The sequence below is a fragment of the Octodon degus genome, unplaced genomic scaffold, assembly GCF_000260255.1.
Source record: "Octodon degus isolate 3935 unplaced genomic scaffold, OctDeg1.0 scaffold00178, whole genome shotgun sequence".
Lineage (NCBI taxonomy): Eukaryota > Metazoa > Chordata > Mammalia > Rodentia > Octodontidae > Octodon > Octodon degus.
The window spans coordinates 3,882,572-3,894,720 of record NW_004524754.1 but is presented as its reverse complement, the minus strand read 5'-3'; the positions used below and the strand labels follow the sequence as shown (position 1 = coordinate 3,894,720).

General features: G+C 48.2%; 1 protein-coding gene across 1 annotated transcript in view; it reads left to right on the top strand.

Annotated features, from left to right (window-relative positions):
• Positions 1-8,304, top strand: part of Prmt8 (protein arginine methyltransferase 8) — a 93,644-nt gene extending 85,340 nt beyond the window's left edge. The window contains exons 9-10 of the mRNA XM_004643574.2: positions 6,631-6,752; positions 7,436-8,304. Of these exons, the coding sequence (XP_004643631.1) occupies positions 6,631-6,752; positions 7,436-7,519 (206 nt within the window). The 3' untranslated portion in view covers positions 7,520-8,304. The remainder of the gene's footprint in view (positions 1-6,630; positions 6,753-7,435) is intronic.
• Positions 8,305-12,149: the final 3,845 nt, after the last annotated feature.

Genomic DNA, 12,149 nt, shown 5'->3' with positions numbered 1-12,149 from the left:
CTATCTTCTCTTAGTTAACTGCTTATCTTGGAGGTGCTTCCATGGCCTCCTGGGAAGACCTACCTTTTCTAAGCCACTGTCCTGGATCCCCATGTAGGTTGTGACATCATGTGTTCAACATTCCCACTCTTCTTTGCAACCCTCATCTCCTTGTTCCTCCCAAAGGCAGGGATGGCATTTTGTTCATCTCTTTGTCCTGGATTCTGAGGCATAGCTCTGAACCAGTCCCTGAGTGAGTCTGCTGGTTATGCTCCTGCTTTGAGAATGTGCTCACAATGGACCATGCCTGGGCATCTTCCTGAGTACTGGGAGTTTGTGGTCAGGGCTGAATGTCTGTGGCAGGAGGAGGTGAAGAGCGAGTGCTCCCAGAAGTGGAGCACATGAACCTTCACTTCCTGAAACCATAGTGACAAAGGTCCTTCTGTGGACAAAGTGGGCAAGAAACTGTCTCATTTCTCACAGAAAGGCATTCCCTAGAACTCATCTCCCAACCACCATGGGCTTCTGAAATGTATCAGCCAGGCCCAAGGTGGTGCCTTCCTGGCCTAGGGAAGACCAGAGAGCCCCAACCTGGGTCACTGTTAGCTTTCTCACTCCATAGAGGCAGTCAGTGAGCTTGCCTTCCAATGGGCAGAAGCCAGGGAAATAAGGGAGGTTCTCCTTGACCTGGAAGGACATAGCCTAGTGATGGTGAAGGAGTACAGGTAGTGCAGGAGCTGAGGAATAGCTTGTTTGAGGGTCGTGGCTGAAACTGCAACCTAGAAACAAAGCCACAGGGGCTGGCTTTCCCTCACCTATCCCCAGACAATGCCTAGCCAGTCGTCTGCCCTGCTGCAGGTGGTGAGCAAGTCAATGTACAAGGGCACAATGGGAGAAGATCTGGGCCTCTAAAGCCTGGACTTCAGCCCTGCATCTCTCAGCAATATTTGGCTTTCCCTGGAATGACCTACTTCCTGTCCCTGAAGCCAAGCAGGCAGTCTGCCAGACCCTGCAGAGGAGGCTTAGTAAGACTCAAGGCCAGAATTAAAGAAGTTGGCTATGGTCTTCCCTCTAGATCTGTGCCCCAGATGCAAGTGTCTAGCCCACAGGACACTTCCTTCCTATTCATTGGCGACATTTGTACCATGTTCCACACAAACTCAAAGACTGGTCCACATGCTCTGTTTTTGCAGTGATGATGGGATGTTTCCTCCCCTTTGCACAGAATTCCATGAGGCTAGATCCTAGGGGACATTTGGAGGTCCTATGGGTCCTCAGCTTTGCATGCCTCAGCACAGTGGATGGTATGGTCCACGGACAGCCGCATCCATGTTGCGTGAGGATTTGCCAACATCACAAAATCTGATGTTTCAACTCAACCCCATGGACTTAGAAGCTCTAGGGTGAGGCCCACCAACCTGAGTTTTAAGGAGACCTCCAGTTATTTCTGGTCCTGCTCAAGTCTGAGAACCCTGTGCTCTGAGGCCACTCTGAGCACAACAGCTGTGCACATGGCCAGTGCGCTCAGCCTCTGCACAGGGGTTCTTGTTTCCTTTCCTGTTCTTGCAGGAACAGTTTCTGCACTCATGAGATCTTTGTGCTTTCGGGCCGTGTGGCTAGAGCTCGGGGTCAGAAAAAATTTCTCTGCCACTTTGGAATGAGAGCACAGGGCTTCATTTCCAGCATGCAGTAAAGCCTGCTGGCTCCTGTGGGTCTGGTGGTGTGGAGACTCAAGCCATCTGCTTCTGTCCAATAGCAGAGTTGAGCCTGATAGATTTTCAAGATCTCAGGTGATTAACCTGATTTGGGGTTCATGGCATGCTGTCATCATGGACCATGTGAGGTTCATGTATTGCATTTATTTATTTATTTATTTATTTATTTATTTATTTATTATCAATTTAGTAATGTGTGCCACCACACCAGACCCTTGCTATTTTTAAAAATGTTTTATCACAAGTGTGCATCTACTTAAGAAACTTACTGCTTGGACAAGTTGCCTTTCATCTTTATGCAAAGCCCAGCATGTTGTGTGGCCCTTTTCCCAGGACCCTCCACTAACTTTTCCATTTCAATCTATGGCAGCTGGCAGGGGGGTCAACCAAAAACACACCACATAGTATACAGTTTGAAAATGGCTCCTTTAGTAGTAGACACCTCCCCAAGAGCCAAAGCCAGGCAGAAGCACCATTGGCCCCATATCTTGGATATATTCTTGGTCAGAAGGGCAGGAAGGGACCTGGGGATGTTGGATTGCAGTCAGATCCAGTGGAGCTGCATAGGTAGAAGATAATGGCTCAGGTAGCAGCAGGCCTGGATTCAAGGCCCAGGCTTTTGGCAGTCAACAAGGTTTAACAAGTTGTGTTCTGAGCTTGGGGCTCTGCATTCTTTTTCCAGCCTTGCCTACCTCTGACACTGAGTCACTTTCCCAGGCCAAAGAAGTTTCTTGGTACATAGTCTTGAATTCTCCAAAAGGCTTGAAGCCCTTCTAGGGAATATAGTTTCAAATTTACAGCTTTGAAAAGTCATTATATCCCAGAAAGAACTACCAACAATTTAGCCAATGGGAAAAGAAACAGAAAGCAAGATTCCCTTTCCAAAAACACCAGGAAAATATAAGTAGTGCCTGCTATTTGTTCCCATAGCTTTCTGTTTTCCTGGTCCCCATGCTTGACCACAACCCCTAGCATCCTCTCTTTATCATCATTTACTTGGTTGTCTTCTTGGGCTATAAGATCCTCAGGGGGAGGGTGGATACAAAGTTGTACTCCCCTAATTTAGAACCACAGCTGGCAGATGCTCAGCATCCCAAGTAGAAGTCAAGGATAAAGGAATTTGTACCTGCACTTGGATGCTTTGGCCAAAACTGATCATACACACTTCTAAGTGTAGAGTGGAATGTGTCCATTATCTAGAACCTAGAGAATGATGGGGATAGGATCTGAGGTAGGAAGACAAACAGGGGTGGAGTGTGGAGTCGGAATATTACAAGGTGAAAGCCAGCTGTAGATTCTGATGGCCTCAGATTGGGGAGGAAGGGAAGGCCTTTTTACTTGCCAGAGCTCTGGATGTAGTCTGCAGTCCTGTGCTCACCAGTTACCCTAGGATTAGTGGCATTCTGGATATTCTAGACAACAAAATGTAGGCAGCTTATCCTTGCAGGCCAGATTCACAGTGCCTGGATGAATAAAACTGTATATCACTTTAAATAATGATGAAATAATTACTAGATACAGTGGCTTAGCAATACTCTAAGATGGGCCTCATAGGTTATAGGTACAGAGACCACATAACCTTTCATTTAAGGCACTCTTATGAGTAGAAGGAAGTAAAATGCTTACCTTCAGTATGCTTTCCCCTCCCTCTCTCTTCTCACACTGGGTACCTGAGGACATAAGTATCATGACCTGTATTCTGCAGGTGTAGAAAACGAGCAGGTGTAGAACATGAGCCCAGGGTCACAGTGCAAGTCGCAGCAAGGTAGAGACTAGAAACTGGACCTACTGTTTCCTAACAAGTGTCTTTCTACTACCTCTACCCAAGAGAAGAAGGATACACAGTGATTCTGCCCATTGCTGTGTACCTGCAGCACCTGGTGGGAGAGTCTGTGATGTCCCAGTGGGTTTGTCCACTTTCCACAATTACTGCATTTCATTCTTTGGAGTACAGTCAAAACTCCAAATCCAAGAAAAAAACACATTAATGAAGATCTAGGATTGAGACTCTGGCTTAGACAATTAGTCCAGGGTCAGTGGACATGAGCTGTTTGAGGAACTTCTTCCTTAGTTTGTGTGTGTGTATGTGTGTGTGTATGTTTAATGTATTTGGTACAGGGTCTCACTTCACAGAATGGACTCATAATGACCCCCATTTTCAGCCTCTCCAGTGCTGGGATTATAGGTGTGCACCACCACGCCTGGACTCAGTTGCCAGATCAGTGCGCCTGAGGGTGAGGATGGTGCCGCATGCGGCACCAGGGATCAAACCCCAGTCCCTGTGCTTGCCTAAGTATGCACTTAGTCTGCTGAGCTATCTCGCTGGCCCTCTTAGTTTTGATATTAAAGAAAGACAAAAGACAGGGGCCGGGGAGATAGCTCAGTAGAATAGGTGCTTGCCTGGTAAGCACAAGGGCCTGAGTTCAATCCCTGGTTCCAAAAAAATAAAAATAAAAGAAGAAGAAGAAAGGCAAATGCTTTTTTGAGTCTAGAGCTGGCATGGCTTGGCGATCACCATCAGTGAGACCCCATGGGCTCTCTGGGCAGCAAGGCTCAGATCTGGTGCCAGAGAAGGCTACTTGAGTCCCCTTACCTGCAGGTCTTTAGGAAAGGAGAGACACCTGGCTGAGTCCACAGAGGTGGAAGTGGAGCAAGAGTGCTGTCAGTCACATACTGACATTCTCCATACAACCGGAGCCATCTTTCTATAATTTATTTAGAGGTGGCTGGCATGGAGCACACGGGACACAGGTGGGCTTTGCCTGCCAGTGGCAATGTGCCTTGGAAGCCAAGGAGGACCTGGGTCTGAGAGGCGCAGCTTGCAATTTTTGGTCCTCCTTTCCTTCCAGGTGCCCAGGCTGTGCTTTTCCCCCATGATCTGGAGTGTGTATCAGTTTCCAAAGCCACATGCAAGGCTGCTGGGAGCCTCTGTCCTGACCACTGACATCTGACCAAGCCAGTTCACTGCAAAGCTCAAAGAAAGACAGACTGTTTATCACAATTCATATTGATCTTGGGGCTTGGGGAGATCTTAGAGGCCACATGACCACACTCTGCACATGGCACCTGGAGCGGCTGTGTAGTTACTGCCAGGATGGAGCTCAGGGAGCTCATACAATTGTGATACAACTCCAGTGCTTCCTGGAGAGTTGAAAATTGCCTGTAGTAATTCCCAGCAACCAGGCTTTGTTTTGACCCCGAAGTCACATAGAAATCTCCTGCTGATGGATTTGAAAGGTCCTTATCATGTTACCCCAGTGTCTTGTCATCTTTTGTGCTGGTCCCACGCAAGCAGAAAGCTCTGGTGGGGGAAGGCAAGAGGCTGGGCCAGGAGGAGCTGGCTGTAAAATGGGTTCTTCTATGATCGATGGGGTCCAAAAGCCTCAGTGTAACTGGGGACGTTAAGGCATTAAAAAGTGACTACTCTTTGGGTTCTTGCCATCATCCACATATCCTATACTTACAGAGTGACTGCTGGAGCAGATACATAGTCCCTCCCCTCATGTATTCTTGTGCAGGTGAAAGGAAGTGGAGCAGAAGGTGCTTGCACTGCAGCATGCCCAACACCATGGTGACGTGAACTCAGGGTGCCATTGGAGCCCTAATCCAGGTTCAAGGAGCCAGTGGAGACTGACCTTGAGGGCTGAGGCAGAGAGAAGCTCCTGGTGAGGGAGGGGAAGAAGTGGTCTGAAGATAGCACTGGCAAAGGGGAAGGAGGCAGGGCCTCTTGAGCAGAGCCGAAACCCAAGGGCTGCAAGTGGAGGGCCAAGAATTACTGAGGCCTTGCGTTGTGACCTGTGGAAGGAGGTCACTTCCTACCTGCCCCTCTTCCTGGCCCAATTAAGAAGGCACTGAGGAGAGCCCCCGGCAAGCGTGGCCAGGTTACAGAGTTCTGTTGTAGGACACAGCAACGGGCGCAGAAAGCTATTTGTAGGCTGGAAGATCAGGTGTGGCAGGGAAATTGGAACATTGAAGTTTGCATAAATAACGTCATTTAAGGGTGGGTTCCCCAATGCTCCAAGTCACAGACCAGTACCAGATCAATGGCCTTATGAACTGGACCACACAACAGGAGGTGAGCAGCGAGCAGTGGGCCTTCAAGGTATCATCTATATTTGTAGCTGCTCTCCATTGCAGTCTTTGTCACCTGAGCTCCACCTTCTGCAGATCAGGGACAGTGGCAGCACTGATTCTCATAAGAGCATGAAATATATTGTGAACAGTGCATACAACGGACCTAGGTTGTGCAGTTGTTATCCAAATTTAATTGCAAAACCATCACTTCTACTTTGTACCCATGGAAAAATTGTCTTCCACGAATCTAGTTTCTGGTGCCAAAAAGGTTGAGTACCACTGATTTAAGGGGCTGGCCTGCTGTATAAATCTCACTTGCATTGTCTGAAAGAATAATCTTGCTGTACTGGACTATTGAAAATAAGTATCATGAGATTCATTTGTGGCAGGGGTATGAACGTGTAATGTCAACCTGTTTCTCTTCTGGTGCCTCACTAATAATAGCAGTCCTGAGATGTAAAGGTGTAACTAGAGGAGAGGGAATCGGGGTCTGGACCCTACAAGAGTAGACCCTACAAGAGTTGACTGGACTGTGGCTCTGAACCCTGAGGATTAGTACCACAGACTCCGTGGGTGCTCAGTAAATAAACCTGAGAACGAAACAAGGAGGTGACTGTGTTCCTAGGGTTCTGGAGTAAGGCTGGATTCAGAAAAGTGAGAGGCCATTGTGGGACAAAAGTCAGAGGGTACAGACCCTGTTTGTGTTTGCATTTGTTCCTTGATGGTAAGCTCCCTGTGGGTGTAGGGTGCTTTCAATGAGTTCTGTGGAAGCCCAACACTTCTGTGTGGATGCCAGCCTCAGCCCTTATGGAAACCTAGCCCCTGACTCTTCTTTCTCCTCCCCTGATGTTACCCTTCTCAGCCCCAGATGCCCCCTACACCCACTGGAAGCAGACTGTCTTCTACTTAGAAGATTACCTCACTGTCCGGAGAGGGGAGGAAATCTATGGAACTATATCCATGAAGCCAAATGCCAAAAACGTGGTGAGTACTGAGGACTCTGTGTGTGGACAGGATCATCAAGGAGAAGGGACTTATGGAGCTAGTTCTCGAGAGCTCCCAAGACCCTCTGGCCTGTGCAGTCAGACATGTTCCTAGATGGGCGTTTGCAGGTGCCCAGGCCTCAATGGAGAGCTCCAGCCTGGACTCTGCAGACCCAGCAGCTAGAGGTTTTCTCCAGATCACCCTCTGGATTTTTGGCCTGGACAGTTGTGAGCTCTTCATTGAGGAGGGTTGAATAAAAGGGTTCAGCCTCATTTAGCATGAGCATAAATTAGAAATAGCAATTTCTGGTGGTCTGAAAGAAGTTTGATTCATGTATCTTCAGCTGCCCTGGTGGGCAGAGACTGATTCTTTTGGAGCAGCAGGTGAGAGCAGGTACGCTAAAGTCTCTGGAGTGCTTGGGAGGTGATTGATGTCCCCGAAGACTCAGCACCCCTTCCCTTTCCCAGAGTGAAGTCAGAGGGAACATACTTATATCAGTACAGGAAGGAGTGGGGTAAAAGTAAAGCACCAAATCTTGAGGGCTCTACATGGTGATCTCTTAACTGGAAACCCTTAAGAACCCGCAGCTGTCCTTCCTGTGCTACCAAGAGGAAGTCCGTGCCAGGGCAGAGGCCATGGCTTCCTACCCAGACTCATGCTATGGCCTTTTGCTCTCTTTTCAGCGAGACCTCGACTTCACAGTAGACTTGGATTTTAAGGGCCAACTCTGCGAAACATCTGTATCTAATGACTACAAAATGCGTTAGCACCTGTGGGGAGCTGCAGAGAGTGAGTGAGAAAAGGCACTCTCACCTTGGTTTGTCATGCTGTCCCCAAGAATGCTGTTTGCAGGACTCCACACTTGAAAACCAGAGCTTTTAACTCTGCCTTGAAGATTGATGAACTCACCGGGCTTTCATGGGCTTGGCCCTGAACAGGGAGCTCCAGCTCCTCCACTCTGCTCTGGGGGCCCTTCAGGAAGGGTTTGTTGTCACCAACAAAGAGCAGCCTGTGGCTGGGGTCCCAGGGATGGAAAAGTACCTGTGTATCCACATTGTCCCTCTAAACTGTGACTCTCTGGATCTTCCAAGTTTTGCATGCTGCAGGCATCTAGGGCAGATCGCTTCCACTAGAACATGGAGACATAGTGTCTTTGATAGCATAAGCCAGATTATCTGTCCGTGTGGTGGTGTGTGCGTGCGTGTGCGTGCATAAAGCATATATAGTAGTTTATTTACCCACAGAGGTCTGTATATGTATGCATGCATATACAACCAAGTGGGTATATTATGTGTTCATTCAGAGGGGTGTGTGTGTGCGTGCGCGTGGGTGTGTGTGCATAGAAAATATATTACTCTTGGAGGAGATTCTGTTGCTTTGAATAGGAATTTGTTTTGTGATTAGTACTCTCCTTCCCTGTCCCTTACAGATGTTATGCAGCTAGGAAATATTATCTGTACTATCACTGGTCAACTTTTGACTGGACTGTGGCTCTGAACCTGAGGATTAGTACCACAGACTCCATGGGCGCTCAATAAACAAACCTGAGAACGAAACATGGAGATGTCTGTGTTTCTAGGGTTCTGGAGTAAGAGGCTGGACTGAGGGGAGTGAGAGGCCATTGCGGGACAAAAGTCAGAGGGTACAGGCTCTGTCTCTGTTTGCATTTGTTCCCTGATGGTAAACTCCCTGTTAAGAGTAGCTGAGGGGCCCACCAAATAGCTCAGTGAATTAAAGCACCTGCAAGCATGGGCCAGGTTCCATCCCTGGCCTGCTGTGCTGGCCCCGCCCCCTGAGGCACACTGAGAGGGCAATTGAGACTGGGCATGTTGGTTCACTCCTGTAATCCCAGCTCTTGGAAGGCTGTAAACAGGTGGATTACTACGAGTCCGATCTAGTAGTGAGACCCCGAATACACTATAGACCCTTCCCTAAAAAAAAAAATCTAAAAAAAAAAAAAAAAAAAAAAAAGAGCATCTGGGAATTCTGGGCTGTCTTAAGAGCATCTTTTCTGCAGACTCCTAAGCCCCTCCCTGTCTTTGGGGATAGAAGAGAGTGCTGGAGCTGGGGGATGGGGGGCTGACCAAGAGTGCTTCAGAAAGAGAGACTGCAGCCTGGGAGATACAAGCAGCCTAACTTTCAGGAAAATGTTTAGCTTTGGTCCACATATGGTAGCAGAACCCCTGTAGGGTGAAAATATAAGGTACTATAGTTATTCAGGTTTAGTCAAGTGCTCTGAGTTGTTTGTTTTTAGTTTGTTTGTTTGTTTGTTTTAAGCTCAGACCATTGGTCTCATTCTGTCATCTCCTCTTGGAGAGGTGCTCTGGAGCTGCACAGGAAGAGGAACCATTTAGGGTTGGGGGCTGGGCAGGAGGGAGGCAGAAGAGGGCTCAGGCTTGGCTGTACAAGGTGGGAGGGTCTTGGTAGTGAAATGGAGTTTCTTGATGTCTTGGGAGTTTGTCAACTTCCCAAAGCCCTTGGGAAGTTGTCATGGGCAGGATTAGCACCCAAGAGGAGGCTGAAAGTAAGCAGTATAGGTAGTGGCAGAGGTGAGTCAGGATCTCAAATCCAGTTCCACACCCCATGCCCCATGCCAAGTGTTCTGAACCTTGTAGAAGTGAGACTGTCTTTATGCCCAGTGGAGAATACAATGCAAATGACTCAGTGCTTTTCTGTTATAGTTATCAAAAAACTAAAACAGATAAACTATAGAAAGGGTAATGGCAAGTGCGTTAGAAGAGAATGAAGAAAGACACTGAGGTGAGGGTTTCATCTAAGGGTATTTGAAGTATACCAACTGCAGGGGGAAGACTTCTGGGCATATTTTAAAGTCCAGAGCCCCTATATTTGGTGTACTGCAATGCCCTAGCTCCTGGAATGGAAAGTATCCTACTTAATGCAGGATTTCACCCAGTGGGATAGAACACCAGGTTGCCCAGCCCACAGAGGAAGCACTGCCACCCTTCAGGTGCTCTGGAATGTGAAAGCTGCAGGCATCTGGTCACCATCCATCCTCTACAGCCATCAGACGAGAGGCACACCTCAGGAGCTTCCCCCTGTCCCATGTGTTGAGCCTTCTGGAGCTGCCTGGGTCCTGTCCCCAGCCCCAGCACTCCTCCTGGTTTGCAGAAGTGAAACCTGGAAGGCACAAAGAAGCAATTCCGAGTCTGGGAATGGTGCATGCCTGTAATCCCAGCACTGGGGGGGGCTGAAAACAGGAGGATCCCTGAGTTTGAGCTGCATAGTGAGACCCTATACCAAATGCATAAAAAAATGAAAAAAATAATAATAAAAAGCAAGTCCACAACTGCCTCCTCCCCCTGCTCCTGGGAATGCTCCAGGGGAATTGTAATTTATGCCTAACTTGGTAGAAAATAAGCAATATCTGCTTTGAACATGATCTGAATGGAAGCTCATGTAGACAACGAAGCCCTGGCATTACAGAGATGCCATAGAGATGACTTCACTTAGGAAATCTGCTCTTTCCCCTAGCTCAGTCTTTTTCTGGAGACTGTACATAACTCACCAGTGATACCCTCCTTTGTCAATGCTCTTGTCCTCTGGAGTTCCATGCATGCAACCACAGTATCTCTTCTGTGGCTGTGGGCTCATTTGTACATGAGCTGCTCTGGCCATGTTCTGAAGTCCATTCTGAAATGCCAAGAACAGAATCTACTGGAATCAGATTTGGGAGGTGGGGAGAGGCAGATCCGACCCATAACTAATTTGAGTGCCATGCAACGTCCCAGAGCCCCTGAGCTCTAGCCTCCACCCGCCTTTTGTTTCTCCCCAGAGAAGCTCATATATTTTTCACTGTCCTAAGAGCCATCCCATGTCCCCTCTGGATAGGCACAGCCATTAAACTCCATGGGCACATATGATGCCTTTCACAGGCCCTGCCTGGCCCTTGGTCTCTGCACACTTATTCCCTCTTTCTGAAATCCAGCACCTCACCTGTAGGCACTGCCTGGCTTTCGACCACAGTGGACATGGGAGATAGCTGGACATAGCAGCCCATCTGCCATGGGGTGGCAAGGATCCATCCTGGCATAATGCATTTTGGTTCTGAGGAAGATGCCAGAGGGTAAGTAGTACAAGGTGTGGGGTCAGGGAATGAAGCCTTCTATGTGGGCTAATGCTTGTCTCATATGAATTACTGCTCTCAAGGACCAGTAGTTACCAAAAAAAGTGATGCCTGTGTCCTCTACTGTACAACCTCTCTGACTTTCTGCTTTGTACTATGTGCTGAAACAGCATAAGACACCACAGCCTCCAGAACAATGATCCAAATGAAACTTTCAATATAGATTACCCAGCCTCAAGGATATTGTTATGACAGGAAATGGATGAAGATTCCCTCTCTGTCATGTTCCCCTTGCCTAAGGTCTATCCCTGGCCTAGCCCCTTTTATTGGTACTGGGCATCTTTCTTCCCTTGATCTCCTGTCTTTTGCTGTCCTCTGCCAGGTCCCACACAGTATGAGAATTGTCTTGTTCTTTCAAATCCCTTTCTCTATGACATGAGGGTTCCCTATCTGATTTTGGAGGTATTTTCATAAAAAAACATTTTTCTTGACCCCCACTACCTGCCTACTGAGGTTCTTGAATGACAGTGCCCTAGAGACACTGCTCCTGGAGACAGCCCTGCCCAGGCACACTCTTTTCCCACCTTGAAACTTGGACTCTCCCATGTTGCATCAAGTGCTTGGCTCCTGCCTTATGGCTTCCAGCATCAGCCTGGTCTCCAAGGTCTTATCCCAAAGGAAAGTTAAAAAGCTTAGGCACACATATAACCAGGAGATCATTCAACACTTATTAGATAGTTTTCAGGTTCCAGGCACTGAAGTAGGTGCCACCCTACAGCAAAACCAGCAGCCACCACCCTTATCTTTGGGGCAAACACCATGGGAATCTCTGGAGGGCTGGGCCTTCTCTTGTTCGACTGGTGTGAAGTCTGGCCCACTCCTCCCCAGGCCACCTAGGAGCCAGGCACAATGCCCAGACTCTGCTGGTGGGCGGGAAGCTGTGCTGTCTCCCCAGCTGACCTCAGTCAGCTTCCCAAAAACAGGAAAGAAGTACACTTGAAATCTCCTGCTATTTGTCAATGCCACAAGAGGGCCTGAGCAGCCATGTCAACAGGATGATCATGTTCTAGGAAGCCTGCAACCTTGTTTTTTGCTAGCACAATCATTTCTCATGACAAAAGTGCCAAAGGATTTCTAGCTAGGAGCCAATTCTTCAGCTTCAAAAGCAGCCAGAGTGGGGCCAGGGAGATGGCTCAGTAGGATAAGCGCTTGACTCGCAAATGCAAGGATCCCCGGTTCCGCCAAAAAAAAGCAGCCAGAGTAAGCTAGACAGAGAAAACTGCTAATATGTAGTCACAACAACCAGGTCCTGC